Source organism: Haemorhous mexicanus, chromosome 1, assembly GCF_027477595.1.
Source record: "Haemorhous mexicanus isolate bHaeMex1 chromosome 1, bHaeMex1.pri, whole genome shotgun sequence".
Taxonomy (NCBI): domain Eukaryota; kingdom Metazoa; phylum Chordata; class Aves; order Passeriformes; family Fringillidae; genus Haemorhous; species Haemorhous mexicanus.
The window spans coordinates 137,994,160-138,010,628 of NC_082341.1; the positions used below are offsets into that span (position 1 = coordinate 137,994,160).

Sequence of the window (16,469 nt, forward strand, 5' to 3'; positions counted from 1 at the left end):
GCCCGCCCGCGGCGTGTCTGCCCCGGGCCGCGGGCAGCCGGAGGGGCTCGGCAGGGCAGAGGCAGCGCCGCGGCGGAGGCAGCGCCCCCGCTTCTGCGAGACACCCGCGGATGGGGAAAGATGGGGGACGAGCCGGGAGGAGGTGGGATGGGAGAGAAGTGGGAGGGGAGGGTTGCGGGAGGAGAAGGGGAGGGGACAGCGAGGAGTCGGGGTGGGTTGCGGCGGGGGGGACAGCGGAGATAATAAAGCCGGGGAGAAGGGGTAGAAGGGCGAGCGGAGCCGGGGAGAGCTGGACCAGCGGGGATGGGGTTGAGGGCGTGAGCGGGGCCGGCGGGGCGGCCGTGCCCGGCGGGGCGATGGTGCCCGGGCGGCGGCGGCTGCTGTGAGCGGGGCGTCGCCATGGGCTGCGGGGGCAGCCGGGCCGACGCGATCGAGCCCCGCTACTACGAGAGCTGGACGCGGGAGACCGAGTCCACCTGGCTGACCAACACGGACTCCGAGAGCCCGCCGCAGGAGGGCGGCAGCGCCGAGGGCCCCGGCCGGGAGCAGGGCGGCCAGCGCCCCGGTGAGTGCGGGAGACGCGAGCGGGCACCGCGGGGAGGAGAACGGCGGCGACATCCTGTGCGTGCACCTACACACCCTGGGCGTACACCTATGCATCCTGTGTGTGCACCTACAGATCCTGCGCGTTCACCTACACACCCTGTGCGCACACCTATGCATCCTGTGTGTGCACCTACAGATCCTGCGCGTTCACCTACACACCCTGGGCGTACACCTATGCATCCTGTGTGTGCACCTACAGATCCTGCGCGTTCACCTACAAACCCTGGGCGTACACCTATGCATCCTGTGTGTGCTCTTACCCACCGTGTGTGCGCAGCTACACATCCTGTGTGTGCACCGACACCCTCTGTGCGTGCACCGACACCCGCTGTATATACGCGTACACACGCAAGGGATGTGTGCATGGAGCGGGTGTACCCGTGTTCCTGCTGTGAGATGAACGTACCCCGCCGCTCCAGTCCCCCCGCCCAGAAATGCAGGCTGCCGAGTCCGCTCGGAAGCCGCGGCGGCGCGGAGCGCCCGGAGCCTCTGCCCCTGCCCGGCCAGCCCCGCCGAGAGCGGGACCGGGCAGCGCCCTGAGCGGCCCCCGGGACCGGGCAGAGTCGGGACCGGGCAGCGCCCTGAGCGGCCCCCGGGACCGGGCAGAGTCGGGACTGGGCAGCGGCAGGGGCGGCCCCGCCGCGCTCCGGGCTCTGGGCTACCAGAGTCAGCTCGGGCCCTAGAGACCCTCTCACGGCGGTGCTCGGCTGAGAGCAAGAGGGTACAGACACGGTCAACTGTGGAACGATGTTATCAGGAGGGAAGAGAACTCGGTCCTTGAGGCTCTTGCTGTGGAATACATTGCTTTTTCTCTTCCAGGAAAAGTAACTTAGGAAATAAACTGAAATTAGGGAAGAGGCAGCTTTCTTCCACACTCCCTCTGATGCCTTCTGATACACAGAAAGTTGACCAGAGGGTGGGTTGGACAAGAGTAGACCTGCAAGTTTGAATATCCCAGTTCTTGTCAGTATGCCACATCCCCAGTTGTGCACTTGAGGTGTTACAGAAGCGATAGATATGGGAAAGGGATTGAGGAGCTCTGATCTGATGTGCAGTTTAAATTGATTTAAGAATTATTGTGTTTTGCAGCAGCATCTAGAAATCTCAGCTTAAGTCCAGAAATTCATTGTGCTAGGTGTTGTACAAATGGTTGCTGCCCAGAATAATTACAATTTCCATGTAAAGCAGTAAATGCCTATAGGCAGGTTCAGATGTAAATAAGTAGCTTCACAGACTTTCATGGAAAGTAACAAAGCTCCAGTAAGAAATAATGAAAGTACAGGAGTGAAAATTCACAAAGGTGGGCATCACATGCCAGCTGGAATAGCGAGACCAAAACTCCCTGCTGACCAAAATATGATAGGGAGGGAGAAGTCACAAAGGGTCTATGTCGTACTCCTAAAGGCTCAAGAAAGACTCTGTAGTAGTCCCATGGGAAACTATGAGAATTTGAAGGTGAATGGGTCTATGAAATGCCATATTAAAGAAGATTAGCTAAGGAATTTAAAGAGGCTCAAGTTGATGCTGACCAGTAAGTTCAAATTGCAGGTAACAGTGTTGTCTCCAGCAGTGAAAGCTGAACAGAGTGTTAGCTTTTTACCCACACATACCATTATCTTAGCTGTGTTTACTTTGAGTTGGTGCCTAATCATAAACAGAAGCTAGACAGTCTAAGATCTGACTCTGAACAGGAGGTAAAAAAGAGGTAGATCAGTAAGTATTCTTCCTAGAAACATGGGGTAATTGACTTTGTGTTTGGATGTGAAAATACCAGAGATAAGGAGAAGAGAACAACACTCGAGACCAATAGAGACTGATGAGGACATGAAAACAGCCTTGCAGAAGAAATTAGAGGCAAGATGATGGGGAAAGGACAGAGCAGAAGCAAAGATGATGAGTAGGACTTCAGGTAGGGCAAGATTCACTCTTCAACAGAGCTGTGGTGGCAGCAGTTTAAGGAGCCTGAGGAACACACACTGCTCCCAATTAGTGCCTCAAAAGTCATAAAGTACTTCAGGGAAAGCTGTTGAAGGGTAAGGTTTGATGTAGGGAAGGAATAGGGATAAGGAGAGGTACTCCAGGGACAATAACAGTACTTTAAGTGAATTTACAGATGAAAGGGAGAGGAAGGAGCAATTGGAGGGGCAAATGAGGTCAAACATGGTTTTACAACATGAAGAGGAATACATTGCTTTATTGTAAGAACTGAAAACTCCCTTAGAGACAAAAAGGAAGGGTAAGGGAGGGGACAAGAGCAGAATGGGAGAGATGGGGAAATGGGAGATGGCACTGGCACAAGGCAAGGTGGGAAGGAGCTGTAACTGGGACACAGAAAGGGAGGAGGCAGCCAGAGAAGTGGGCACCAGCCAAATGAGGGTGGGGAAAGAGGATGAAGTTCTTCTCTGTCATTTTTCATTTGGAATAAACTGGTGAAATTCTGTGAAGAGAGAGACACTGTCATTTCTTAGATGAAAGAAATATTTGGGGAAAAATATTTTTTGGGGAAAAGATAAAAAGTGTAAGAGGTAGTTGTGATTGCCAACATGTCTCAGTTGTAGAAAAAACAGCAGAATTGGACATCAAAATGTAAAGAGGACTAAATCACTCAGGGACGAAAGAATGTCGTGTATACAGAGTCAGAGTGTGTATCAGAGAGGAAAGGGTTAGTAACTCCCATACATTAATCTTAGTAATTTCATACCACCACAAATTTCATCATATGCTTCTCATTTTTCATCCAGTACATTCAGCTTTCTGTGCCTGCTCCCATTGGGATTGTATGTGTTTCTGTAGCCAAATGTTTGTACCTTTACCTAAGCATTTTGAAAGCTTAAATCTTATTGAATTAATAGGAAAGTATTGAGGTTTTTTAATTTACTAATTTGCTTTTCTATTTTCCCAATTTCAATTCATCCCTTCTTAGACTATTTGTTAATTTCCCTACTTGATTGTTTACATCCATTTTTATGAAGTGTATTGTATTAATCTCCCTATTTTTTACAGGAAGACATAGAGGCCAGTATTAGTTGCTATAACACACCTAGAATAAGAGAGATGGTCTTAGGCTCATGAGAAGTGACTTAGGTGATGAGAAGTCACTAACAGACACAAATACAGGTGGTTGTAACTTCTATAGCAATGTATGTTATGTAACTTGATAGTGTTGCAGCACACTGCTGAGGCTTTGGCAATGGGGAACGGGGCAACCAGGTATGGATGAAGAGGGATAGAAAAGTAATAACTCCATGAAGCACTGCAGGTGCTGGAATTGAAAGGCGTTTTCTGGAAAATAAGTGTACGTACTGTTCGTAGGATGAGTGGCTTCTGTGAGGGAGAAAAAAAGGAAAGAATCACAATGAGCCCTTACAATAAAGCCATTTCTTGGAAGAACATCCATTGCTATGTGAGCAAAGAACTTTTCACAGGACTGAGCTACTGCGTAGGCTATAGCTGGGGGAAATAATAGACTGCATTTCTGCTTAGTAACCGTTCCTTGATCCTTGCAACTCTTTGCACAAATTGCTTTCTCTTTAGAGGGTCTGATTCAGCTAAGTGGAACTGTTAGCAAAGTAATGACTTTCAGAGGAAGTAATAATCTGTGGGTACAGATGAGTCCCCAGGGCAGCCACCATGGGTTGCACGCAAACCACAGCGAAAAGGTTGAATCCACAAAAAGCACAAAAAAACCTCTCAAGTATTTTGGAACATGCTTGCACAACCTGTTATGTTATATTGGGATAACTTGCTGAAATGTATATGTATATGTATATGTATATGTATATGTATATGTATATGTATATGTATATGTATATGTATATCCTAGAAATTTAAGAAGTACAATTTACTGCCAGAAACCAGAAACATACATGTACTCTATAAACACATTCAACACAAACAAAAAAAATTAATTTTGTTTGTTTTAAAGCAGGTTTAAAGCCATCTTATTTCTACTTCTTTCTATTTCCACTGATGAGGTTAGCTGCTGTATTCAATTATTTTTTCTTTATTATACCTGAAAGCACCTCAGAGTGTATATGGCTTGTTGTCTTGTGATGAGAGAGACTTTACAATTCATTTACCCCACGGGCTGCAAGTGCCTTAAGACAGGATCTCTCCTTACTCCACAGCAGCCAGCACAGTAAGACCCCAGTCCTTAATAGGGGTTGTTATTGTAATGCAAATAAAAGTAATTAATTTTTAAATGATGTAGCAACCAAGTAAAAAATAATTCTCTTGTCTCAGAATAGAAAAGTGGAATATGGATTGCCTCGGGGCTGACTTGCTCCTCAGCTATTAAATTATTTGTTGATTTTTTATCATGATGTCACCCACAGTATCAGCTAAAAAAATTCCTTTTTATTCTTTGAACTTTACACTTTTTCCTTAGTGAAGTACGTTTTGGGGTTTTTTCCCCTGACACATATTAAAGAAAACATTATCTATATTTCACACAGACTCATCTGATGTACTCAGAAGGAAAACTTGCCCATGGCATCAGCAAACAGAACTGCAGTAGCTGGCCTGCCAGGAATGAAACCTGCAATTTGGGATCAGTGAAGACATTTGCAAAATAGCTATGAAATGGGAGGGCGATCGAGTCCTTTGTAAAATGAAGAGAGAGAATCAGAGGAATACAGGAGAAATGTTATCACTGTCTAGCAATCTGGCTGGCTAACAGTTTATCTGGCATAATTGCCCTAATATGCTTGTGTGATAGCGAGTGATTCTTGCCCTGCTCTCTGGGGCTGAATGCCTGGCTCATGCTGCTGCTCCACTGTTCCCTGCTGGCTGACAGCTCCGGGGCGTTTTAAGGACCAGGCTCATCATTCGCAGCTAGGCTTTGGTCAAGCCTCAGGATGCCAAATGCGGCGTTTCAGAGGTACCCTCTGGCCGGGAAGTTCTGGCCAGCCCATCTTGCACGGCGTGCGGCGGAGGGCGGCGAGCAGCCGCAGGCAGGGCCGGCCGGGCGGGCTCCGGTCGCCGTGACAACGGGGCTGCGCGGGCTCGGACCGCGCTGCCGTCATCCGCTCCCTCCTTCGCCAGGTGTACGCAAAGTCAAGAGCTCGACAGATATAAATAAGCAAACACCAGGTTGTAAATTAAGAGGCCGGTGCAGCAGAGTGTTTTTCGTGAATCGGGCTGCAGAGAAATATTTAACAAGCCATCTGTTTTAGGTCAAGAGGCAAAGATGGATTAGTGCATTACATAGGTAAATCAGGATCTCTTTGTGCTCTTATGCCCTTATGTTCTTTTATTAATGGGCTGTTTCAAAATCTGGTATGTTTAATAAACAACTATAACAGTGATTCTGATGTGATATTTTCAGGAGATAGCCTTATTACGGTTCAGAATTACAGCAAAAGTGAATAAATGCAGCTCTTCTGGACTCTTGACATATTGCAGCAATTCCCTTTCCATGTCAGCCCAGACCTTGGGTGTAATAATGTGTTGTGTTTGTGTGGCAATGTTTTGCAGTGGGGAGCAGAGTACAGGCTCGGTTTCTGTGAGAAGCTGCTAGAAGCTTTCCCCACAACCCGAGGAGCCAGGCAGCTCCAAGATGGACCCACCGCTGGCCAAGGCTTAGCTCATCAGCAATAGTGGTGACCCCTTTGGGATAACATATTTCAGAAGTAAGAGGGGGAAGAACCTGCAGAAGAGCAGCTGGAGAGAGGAGTGAGAATATGTGAGAGCAGTGCCATTGCCATTTCCCATTCAACATACTGCTGTGGGTTGACCTGGGCCAGATGTCAGGCACCTACCAAAGCACTCAATCCCTGCCCTGACAGCTGGACAGAGGAGAGAAAATTGAATAAAGGATTCATGGGTTGAAATTAGGACTGGGAGAGAGATACTGGCAAAACAGGCTCAACTTAGAGATATGAAATGAATTAACTGCACTAACAAAATCAGAGCAGGATAATGAGAAGTAAAATAAGCCCTCCTTCCCAGCTCTACCTCCTTCCCCAGTGGCTCAAGGGGGCAGGGAATGGGGCTATGGTCAGTTCATCACCCAAGGCTTCTCTGGCTGCTCAGGGAGAGGAGTCCTTCCTTCCCCTGCTGCACCGTAGGGTCCCTCTCACAGGAGACTGTTCTCCATGACCTTCTCCAGTGTGAGTCCATCTCACGAACAACAGCTCTCTGTGAACAGCTGCAGTGTGAGTCCATCCCATGGGCAACTGTCCTGCCACAGCTGCTGCAGTGTGGGTCACTCTTCCATGGGTGCAGCCCTCCAAGGACAGGCTGCTCCAGCCTGGGGGCAGGGCCCTCTCTCCACTGGCTCTTCCACAGGGGCACAGCCTCCTCCAGGCATCCACAGCTCCAGCGTGGGTCTCATCCACAGTTCTGGGCGGATCTCTGCATCCCTTTGAACCTCAGAGGGCTGCAGGGCACAGCTGCTGCACCACGGGCTGCACCAAGGGCTGCAGAGGAATCTCAGCTCTGGTGCCTGGAGCACCTCCTTCCCCTCCTTCTCTGCTGACCTTGGTGTCTGGAGGGTTGTTCCTCTCACATATTCTCACTCTGCTCTTCTCTGGCAGGAAAATTAGCACTACACTACAACCTTTGTTTGGATTTTCTTGTACAGTGCATCATATACTTGGGGTTTGCTCAGTGCAGAAGCCAATTACAGCATTGGCCTAAACCACTATTTGTTGCTCTACAAGAGAGCACTGAAATTATTGGAAAAAAATCAGACTCAGATAATAAATACAACTTTTTGTAATGACCATATTTTTCAGCACAACCCTAGCTGTTAATGCTTCCATTCCATACATTTTCACCTTTGCTGTCATTTGCCAGTGCAACACTGGTTTCATTTCACATTTCAGTTAAAAAATGGCACCAATACTTATTTAGCCCATCAGATCATGCTAAGCAATTTACCCCACCACCTGGAGAAGTATTTTTAAATTAATTGGTTTTTAATAAATATCCACTGCCATAAAAAAAAAAAAAAAAGATGCATCCATAGATATCCATAGATAGCAGAACTTAAGTGTCAAAGGTAATTGAGAGCTGAGAATTTTTTTTCTATTATGACCCTTCAGCTTGCTATTCTGTGAGATGTATCAGACCCAATTGCTGGGAAAACTTCAGTCTTGTTTGAGAGTAGGTGGTTCTGATACTGCATGAAGCCTCCTGGCTGGTCCTTGTGTCTCAGGTGGGAGCAGCCACCTCCCAGCCCTGAGACAGGAAGGGAGGGAAGGGGCTGGACAGGGCTCTCCAGATGCTTCCTCCTTCCCCAGCAGCCTCTTCATTGCACTCTCTGCCTCTGGGATTTTCTCAAAACACTGCAAAAGTTGTAATGCCAGCCAGCCTAAACTGTGATAATCTTTCCACAAAACCTCTCAGGCTTTGATTAGCACCCATTTAGTTGATGGCCAACAGCCTTGATAAACCCTGCCTACAGTTTAAAGCAGACCTGCTAGGATTGATCACCCACAATTTACCCCACAATAATTTACCCACTGATAAAGTAAATTTGCTAAAAATGTCACGTACAGGAGCACTTGAATTACATGAAAGGCTTTCCCAGCTGTCATAGTACCAGAGAGCAGAAAGGCTGTTGAGCATCAATAGAGATGATTTGCAGGAAGATGAACTGGAACCATCTCTCCAAATGAGTTCCCTGTTAAAAAAAAACCCTCTTTTTTGCAGCACTGAAATCTTTAAAGGCAAAAAAATTCTGAGTTATTGAGAGCCGAAGGTCTGTCATTAACTAAAGGAAGAGGTTTTACACTGTCTCTGCAGCAGGTGGTGGGGAGGAGGGATGCTGAGAGAGGGAGAGTGCCTGAAAGGGTTTGAGCAGGAAACCTGAGTAGTGGTTTTGATGGCAGATCCTGCCCGCACAATGCTGAGAAGGAAATTGCTCTGCAAAATCACTCTTTTTGTGGAAATAGCACTCTTTGCCCCATCCCAGCCTTTATAGGCTGATTCAGGACATTTTAAAATTGTTTTTTTTCTTTTCCTTGAGAATGTATTCACACTTTCTAGACAGTTCCAATTCTGCATTTTCCAGTTTAGGAATGTAGAATTCACAGCAAAAAATTAAAATTTTTTTTCACTTAAATTACATTTAAGTGAAGAATCCTGCCAATCTCAAAGCAGAGGAGCAATGTATTGCATACAGGAAACACAGTTGCCTTGTTGTTCATTGATTAAAATTTCCAAAATGTCCACATAAAGCACATATTGCAGTAATTCAGCATTGAAGTGGCCAAAATCTCTCTTTTCTTCAACTGTAATCAGTTCTAGAAATATATCTCTTCATAGAAATAGAAATTATATTGCTAGTTCCAACTTTTTACCCTCAGATGTCCCTGCAGTTTAAAACAGATTGCAGTTAGAAGAAATCTGGGATTGAAAGTTGGGTTTTACCTTCAATTGAATCTGTTCTATTTAAGACCCAGGAACAGAATGATCAAAGCCAGCAGTTTATTGTAAGGCTTGCAGTTTATTGTAAGCAGTTTATTGTGCTCTGACCTGCACCCAGCACCCCTCAGATCTCTCTGGCTCTGTGGTGAGTGGGTACATTTTTCAGCAGCTGTCTCACATGAAACAAGTGCCTTGGTCCTTTGCTGTGAGCAAAGAAATAATGCAACAAGGCAATTTTATCTTCTGGTGAAAACACTGGAAAATAAAACACCAGTCTGCTTCCCTAGGCTGCCCCAATGCCTTTTCAGTTCTGTTTAGGAAAGAAACAGGGTAAAAGTAAGTCAAAGAGGTAGGTGAAGGAGTGGACATTTGCCAATTAACATGGGCAACTGGAGGCTGTGAGCCAGGACTTTACATTATAAGTTTTCCCTGAGTTCACTGAGCCCCTCTGCATTGCTGTTTGCCTAACTGAGCCTCACATTTTAAGCAGCTGATTAAATCAAAGCAATGTGGAGCCTCCTCCTGGCTCCACCTCCTCTTGGGAAATGGAAGATTTAGCCTAGCTGGTCCAGATGCATGCTAGCTACTGAAGAGAAAAATAACCAGCCCATTCTTTATTGACTGACTGAAATATTTTGATTGTGGGTTTTTTTGCCAGTTTCCAAACAGTGTATATAGCTGTGTTTTTGTCTCTGTACGTTTTGTCTGGATATTGTCCTCATGCAGCACTTTTCATTTTTGTCAACTGCATTTTGTCATTTCCCATGTGGGCCATCAGATTTGTTTCAAGCACTTGCAGTACTAAAAGCATGCATATCTGACATTTGCACAATGCTGATGCCTGAGTGCTTTCTGAATGTTGACACTGTGTGTGGGAAAGATGGAAAAATGCAATGGATTTATCTAGAAGATGGTTGATGGCTGATGGCACAAAGTTTTACTGTAGTTACTGCCTTCATTTTAGAGTGAACATAAATGTGAGTGAAGACTTTTTCACACGCTTTAAAGGCAAAGCACTTTATGATCACAGTTACACTGGTTAAATCAGCAGTATCCTTCTGGATGTTCATACTGTAAGGCTGGGAATGCCACCAGGCCATGCAGTCCTCTGGACTTTCCTGAGTTAATTCCCACAAGGAACATACCTGTGGGACATTGAGACTGAATTTACAGCTTTCCAGTGGTTGACATTTTGCCTAAGCCTTTGTAAATTATCCCAGTAGTCAATCACTATTTTTTAAAATAAATGTGCTACTTGGAATGTTTAACTTCAATTCCAGATGCTGAACCTTGGTAAGTAAAAGTGAGGAGTCATTTCAGCTCACATTTCATGTACCTTTAAATGCTTTTCATGAGGATTCATATTTAGTCAGCCTAAATATTTTTGCTGCTCCTCAGTGTGATTAAGTGAAAAGATGCATTTTGCTCATCATAAAACTCCACGTGTGATTAGCTAGGTAATGAGACTGATAGTAATGCTTTCCATGTCTGTGCTGGAAATGAGTCTAGATCATAATGAGAGATGTTTTACTACCACATCCCAAAGAAGAAGAAAAGCCCAGGGAAAGGAGAGGGAGGGAACGAGCATGTGAGCACCTCCAGCTGGAAGGCACTGCTCAGAGCAGGGTGGGTACTGCTGTGGAGAGGGTGACTGAGAGAGGGCCAGCAGCCTGCTGCTTGTTTTCCATCTCACACAGGGCTCTCCTGTAAGGAAAACATCTTTCTTGGCATTTTAAGGGCAGGTTTAGACAGGAACTGAGCCAAAAGCCAGCACTTTGGGAAAACAGGCTGATTTGTCAAAATTTGGACCCGTACTATAAGGTAGAGTGCATGGAGTGTAGAATTTTTAACATGTACTTTTCACGGGCTTTACTGAAACACAGCCAGTATATTTGCATGTGGAAAAACAAATGCCCCCACTCTCTATCCTTCTAAAACACAGTACCATGAAAAGCACTTCAGAGCTTTGCTATTTTGTGTTAGTTTTTTAGGCTGGAGGAAGGAGTGATCTGTTTCTGGCACATCATGTGGTGCTAGCTAGTTGCTTAATCCATTCTGTGTTATTTTCCCAGGCAAAAGATGTACTCAGCTGTCAAGGTCTTCTAAAATGTTTCTGATGCTTATTCCAAAATATAGTGCAAATTTAGTTCTTCTATCTTGTTCCAGTTATCAACATTTGTAGCGTCATGCATTAAACTCTGTTGTCTTTCTGACATTAAGTCCTTGCCTAGCACCATGATTACAATTCTCTCAAGTTTACCTTTTGTATCTTCCTTTGATGGTCAGGCCAATTCCCTTTAATTCATCTTCTGGACTCTATTTGCCATGAAGAGCCCTTTGTCTGGAGCTTTGAAATGATCACACATTTGTTAAAGAGTGTTTCCTCTTTGGGATAAACATAAATTTTATATTCACCTTTATTTCACAGACATGGTTGCAACGCTGCGAAATTTGTTTACAAGATGGTTATTCTGTGATTCTGTATCCCCATTTGAAATTGAAATATACCAATATGCAAAGATTTAGCAGGTACTTGTGAGTTTAGGCCATGCAAGTGATATCAAAGTTTGCAGCTTGAGAGTTTGTTTGTGCTTTAGGATGAGCTCACTTGAAACAAGCATCCCCCTGTAAGTATGGAGGAAGGCACAGAGCTCCTGGCTGCCTCCCCACACCACTGGTGTGCCTGGCCATGGCTCAGCCCTGCCTGCCTGGAGGCTGCTGTGGAGAGACCTCCAAAATGTGTGGAAAGTGAAAATGTGTTTGTTGTATTTTGCTTTGCTGCCTGAAATTCGTATCACATTAGAGTTCAGAGAAATCATTCTGGATTCTCTGAATGTCTGGGAAGCAGATTTATTGCATTATTGTATTTACTGATACAAAACATTGTTTCTGATAATATTTTCCTGCTTCAGTAGGTCATCCCTCTGTAAATCTGGATCCTTCATCCTAGCTCACAAACCCACTCTCTGCTGTGCCTCAAAGCTTCTAAATTGTTTGTTGTTAGGTAAAAGAGCTATTGCACATTTCCTGAGCATCTGGCCTTATCCCTGAGGCTACTGCTTTGGAGGAAATGACTTAAACCTGACTTTTGTCACAGCCTCCACTCCATTTTTTATTGGATCCTTGCTATGTCTTGTTTTTGCTGTCAAAGCGTGCACCTGCTCTCAGGCCTGCAGATGCTTGGCTTTCCCAAAAATATATAGTCTCAAATCAGGAAAATCAGTAGAGAAAACAGATGTTTCAGTGCTTTCTGTGCTTATTATCACTCTAGCATCAAATGCAAGTAACTTGGTGATGATTGCAAACACAAATTTCCTCTGGAAGCACCTGTATGTGGTGGTAACACTTTCCATTTGTCTTCCCTGAGAGCTTTCTCACAGAGAGTCCATCTTTACAGTGCAGCATCTTTTTAGGCAGGCGCTTTCTGGAGCAGCATCTTATGCATTATACATGAGATAATAGTCATGATAAATAAAAAAGGGTGTTGATGAACCAGAAAATGGAACCCTACTGGTTTGTTCATAGTCAGCTCCAAAGGTATAGATTTAGCTAATCAACAGCTACCTGCTTTAAACAAATGTACCTTGTTATTCCATAACAGAACACCTGGCAGCACAGGGTCTCAGGGGTACTGGGTCAGACCTAGAGCATGTTTGGGTCAGAATTCATGTCCTGTTTTGGTCACTACCTGCTGCTTTAAAATGAAGTGGGAGAATACCGTGGCAAACACACATGGAATGATTTTCTCCACAAATAGTTGATTCTTTTGGCTAAGATTAACTTTGTCTCCTTCCTACAAGACTTCATACCCTGCCCAAACTTCTGGACAGTATTAGCTACTGCAGCATTGCTGATTTTCTTAGTCACAGAAATTTTCAGGTCGTCTTGAACCTCACTAAGATTTTCTCTTTGGATTAAGCCAGTGCAGGAGATCCAGGCAGACCTACCTATGTGTTATTTGTGGTTTGAGAAGTTTCCTGTGCTCCTGATATTTAAGGGCTACAGAATTGACCCCCCTAGATCTCTTTTCTGTCTCTCTGTGCCAGATGTCAATCCATGACACTACTTTGCTTTTCAGACCAGTTTTACATTCAAAACCTGAATAAATTAGGCAATTTCCTCCCTTTTCAAATCATCTTTATACAAAGGTGATACAAAAATCTTCATACAAAAATCTGGTTAGAAAGAGTTAAGAGTAAAAATTTCCTCTCATCTTTATGAAATACTGTTATTAAGAATAATTTGAATTCTTAGGTGTAACTAGGCTGTATGAAGAACTAGAGCAGCATGTATGCAATGTTTCTCTTTGGTTTTCACTAGTGTTGTCATTATAATAAAAGAAATCAGAAAAAATAAGAAATACAGGTCTAATGTCTTAAATTTTCATTCTGTATTTTACATTTTCACTGACTTCTCTGTGATGAGCACCTTATTTACTAAAATAATTATTTTCAAAGCATTCTTAGACAGCTCCTCCCCAGGTAAATGTGGGGGGAGAAGTTTAGAGCTATATGATTTAAGCATTTTGAATGGACCTAAGCTTGCAAGTCTGTGAGCAATTTTTCAGACTGCAATTTTAAATATCTATCTCCTAAACCACAAAATTGGGATGATGCTCTCTGACAACTTATGAAAACTCATTCCAAATTTTAAAATTATTGTGTTTGCTTTGTTTTATTGGCGAGCACACCAAGCTAAGCTGCTTTCAGCTGCTTGTTCTGATTCCTGTGCTACCTCCCAAGTTGTGCCAGTCTGACTGCTTGCGTCATTGGGGGAAGAATAAAGTCTAGGATTGATTTCAGTTTAAAATAACCCTTTTTTGCCCTGATGCTGCTGAAAAAAGCATTTGTCAAGCTCCAGCCTAAGGGATTTCTATTGGCATGGTAAGAAAGGCAAGACTCAGTGTGCCTGTGCAGGCCAGCAAGCAAAGAGGAAGGTGGTAAACGTTGCCATGGGAGGACAAGTTCTTTTAGGGACACTTTGTGCTGGGAAGGTAGACTTGGATTTATGAATTTATGAGCAATGGGGCTGCTGCAGGGCTGTTCTCCCTGTGGCCATTGACACAGAACTCGTGTGTGTTCCTTTCACATAAACCTGAGTACATGCAGTGAAATACCTGCCACTTGGCATCCACTCCTCCCCACTGAGGGAGCAGCCTGCAGTGCCCAAACCCCCCAGCCATTCCTGGGGGAAGGGTCCCCATCATTTCTGGGTATTTAATAACCTCCCAGAAACCCAGGTTTTGGGAATGAAGCCATGAGAACAATGCAGTTCATTTGAAAGTAAAACATGTATTTGACTGAGCATGGAGGTGGGATCTGCTGTTTCCCCTGGCCTAAAGAGGCCCACAGACTTTTGGCAGGGGTGCCATGAATGAGAAGATGAGAATGAAAACAGCGTTACTGAACCCGTTCATTTAAATGTTTACAGTGATTTAACAACACTGATGTAAACTGAAGATCTACCATGAAAGACCAAGGAGATTATTTACCAAACCCCTGCTGTGAGGATGGCATAAATATCTCCACAGTTTGCTTGTTCTAAACCACAATGAGGCAAGACCCTTACTGTTGCCACCCTGCTGGCTTTTAAATTCCAGTAGTACATAAGAGAGTTAACTCTTCATTTTTGTGTACTGTGGCAAATCCTAAATAGCAATGCAAAAATATTTGCTATTTTAAAAGCAACTGTGTGTTCCTAATCCTTTTTAAACTTCATCTCTGCTTTGCAATCATCATTTGGGTTATGTATCTAGTCCTATAAAATAGATATTGCTTTATGGATTGCCAACAAATCTTGAGCTCTTAACAGCACTGCTTGTGTAGTCTCACTGTAATTTCTTCTTGGTGCTCATGCATAATGAGCAAGTCGCTGAAGCCTCTAAGCTGTTGCCCACTATCTAAGTCATCTACTTGCTAATGAAAATGAATTCTAAAATAGTTTCTTAACTTCAGAATAGCAAACATATTACAGTATAAAATAAAAAATCTTTTTGCCTAGTATTGGTGACCACTAGGTCATCCATATAAAAATATAGCAGTGATAGTGGAAGGCTCAATGCTGACACTTGGTTTATATTTGACAAGTATTGCAAAAAAAGTCACACCCCTGCAACACGGGATGCAGCAAGTGTGCTCAGGCTGCAAACTAACAGAGACAAAAAATGATCCAGATATACCATTTTCAGGATTGAGATTTTTCCATCTGCCTCTGGAAATGCATTCATGTAAGAAAAATTTTTCTGTGCGAGACCAAAAGAGGCAACACAATCTGATAAATGAACAATTGGACTTAATAACAAAATGGCTTTTTAGCTGACAGATGTTTCACCAGACAATTTAGTCAGTGGCCAGATGGCCAAAGAGATACATGGTGGAAAGTAATTTCATAGGATGACTCCACAGAAGGAAAAACTCATCATTTGGAAGTTTGAAATGTCAAAGACTCAATTAATGGAATTAGTGTGCAATTCCTAGTGCAGTTTGCCTGTGGAAAGCTGGGCTCAAGCTTGTTCTCAGAGCTGCATGCAAGGTGAAGCAGGGGACTCCTGGCTGGAGCTCTGACTCACACGTGGCTCCTTGCCTCTCCATCTCCCTTCCTGACAGCTGCTTTTGTCTGCAGCCTCAGCCTGTGCCACTTGCTGCTCTGCACCAAGGCATCGTTTGCCTCTCCTCTAGTCCTATGGAGTGACAGGGAGAGGTAAGGCCGAAAACATAACTAGGAGGGGAATTTTGGGAGATGCAGGAGAGGTGAAGTTTACTGTTGCCTTACTGAAGTTGCATCTAAACTTAGACACAAGAACAACAATAGCTTTTATATCTAGCAGAAAAGGCAGTTTCCAAAGACAGAAGGATTTTTTCAAAAATAAATTACAAAATTTACTACAATATTGTCAAGTTTCAGCTCAGTTTTCTTTTTTTCTATTAAAAACTACATGACAGCATTATTACTTACCACCACTACAAGTTAAACTGCCTTTGGAATACTCTGCCTCCATCTTCTGACTGCTCAGGGAAATGCAGAGACTAGTTTGTATTCAGACTTCTTAACTCCCAGAATCAGAATGGCTTGAGTCAGAAGAGATCTTAAAGACCTTTTAATTTCACAAAATTTTATATATTTTCAAGACTGAGGTTTTGAATATTTGGGTGAAATTTTACTGAATTCAGTCATTGCCTTTGCTAACTAATACTGACAAATGTTGCTTTCTACTGACAAATCATCTTTTCTTACAGATTTCTGAAAAAGAATTCAGGACTTTGGTTCATTTTAAATATCTTTAACACAGCACTTGAATTCCTACCTGATTGATGTAGAAGGTTTTGACAACACAATGCCACTTCATACAGCCATGGCTTGTTATTCTTTTTCCACATACTTTTTCTCATTTAGTGTCTGTGACTCCTTAATTTTTCTAGGTTTGATACGTGCATTGCCAGTTAGTAAATCTGCCTTCTTTGTTTCTTCTTTAACAAAAAGCTCTTAATAAA

The 16,469-nt window shown here is 43.8% G+C and overlaps 1 protein-coding gene across 4 annotated transcripts in view; it reads left to right on the plus strand.

Annotated features, from left to right (window-relative positions):
* Positions 1-321: 321 nt before the first annotated feature.
* BAALC (BAALC binder of MAP3K1 and KLF4) overlaps positions 322-16,469 on the plus strand; it is a 38,777-nt gene continuing 22,629 nt past the window's right edge. For 2 of the 4 annotated variants that reach the window (XR_009489047.1, XM_059865054.1), the window contains exon 1: positions 323-565. Coding sequence is in view for 3 of the 4 variants with exons in the window: in XM_059865054.1 (XP_059721037.1) it covers positions 400-565 (166 nt within the window). In the remaining variant the exon portion in view is untranslated. Of the gene's footprint in view, positions 566-16,469 lie in introns of all 4 variants that reach the window. The other 2 variants (XM_059865066.1, XM_059865046.1) reach the window with 2 other exon arrangements.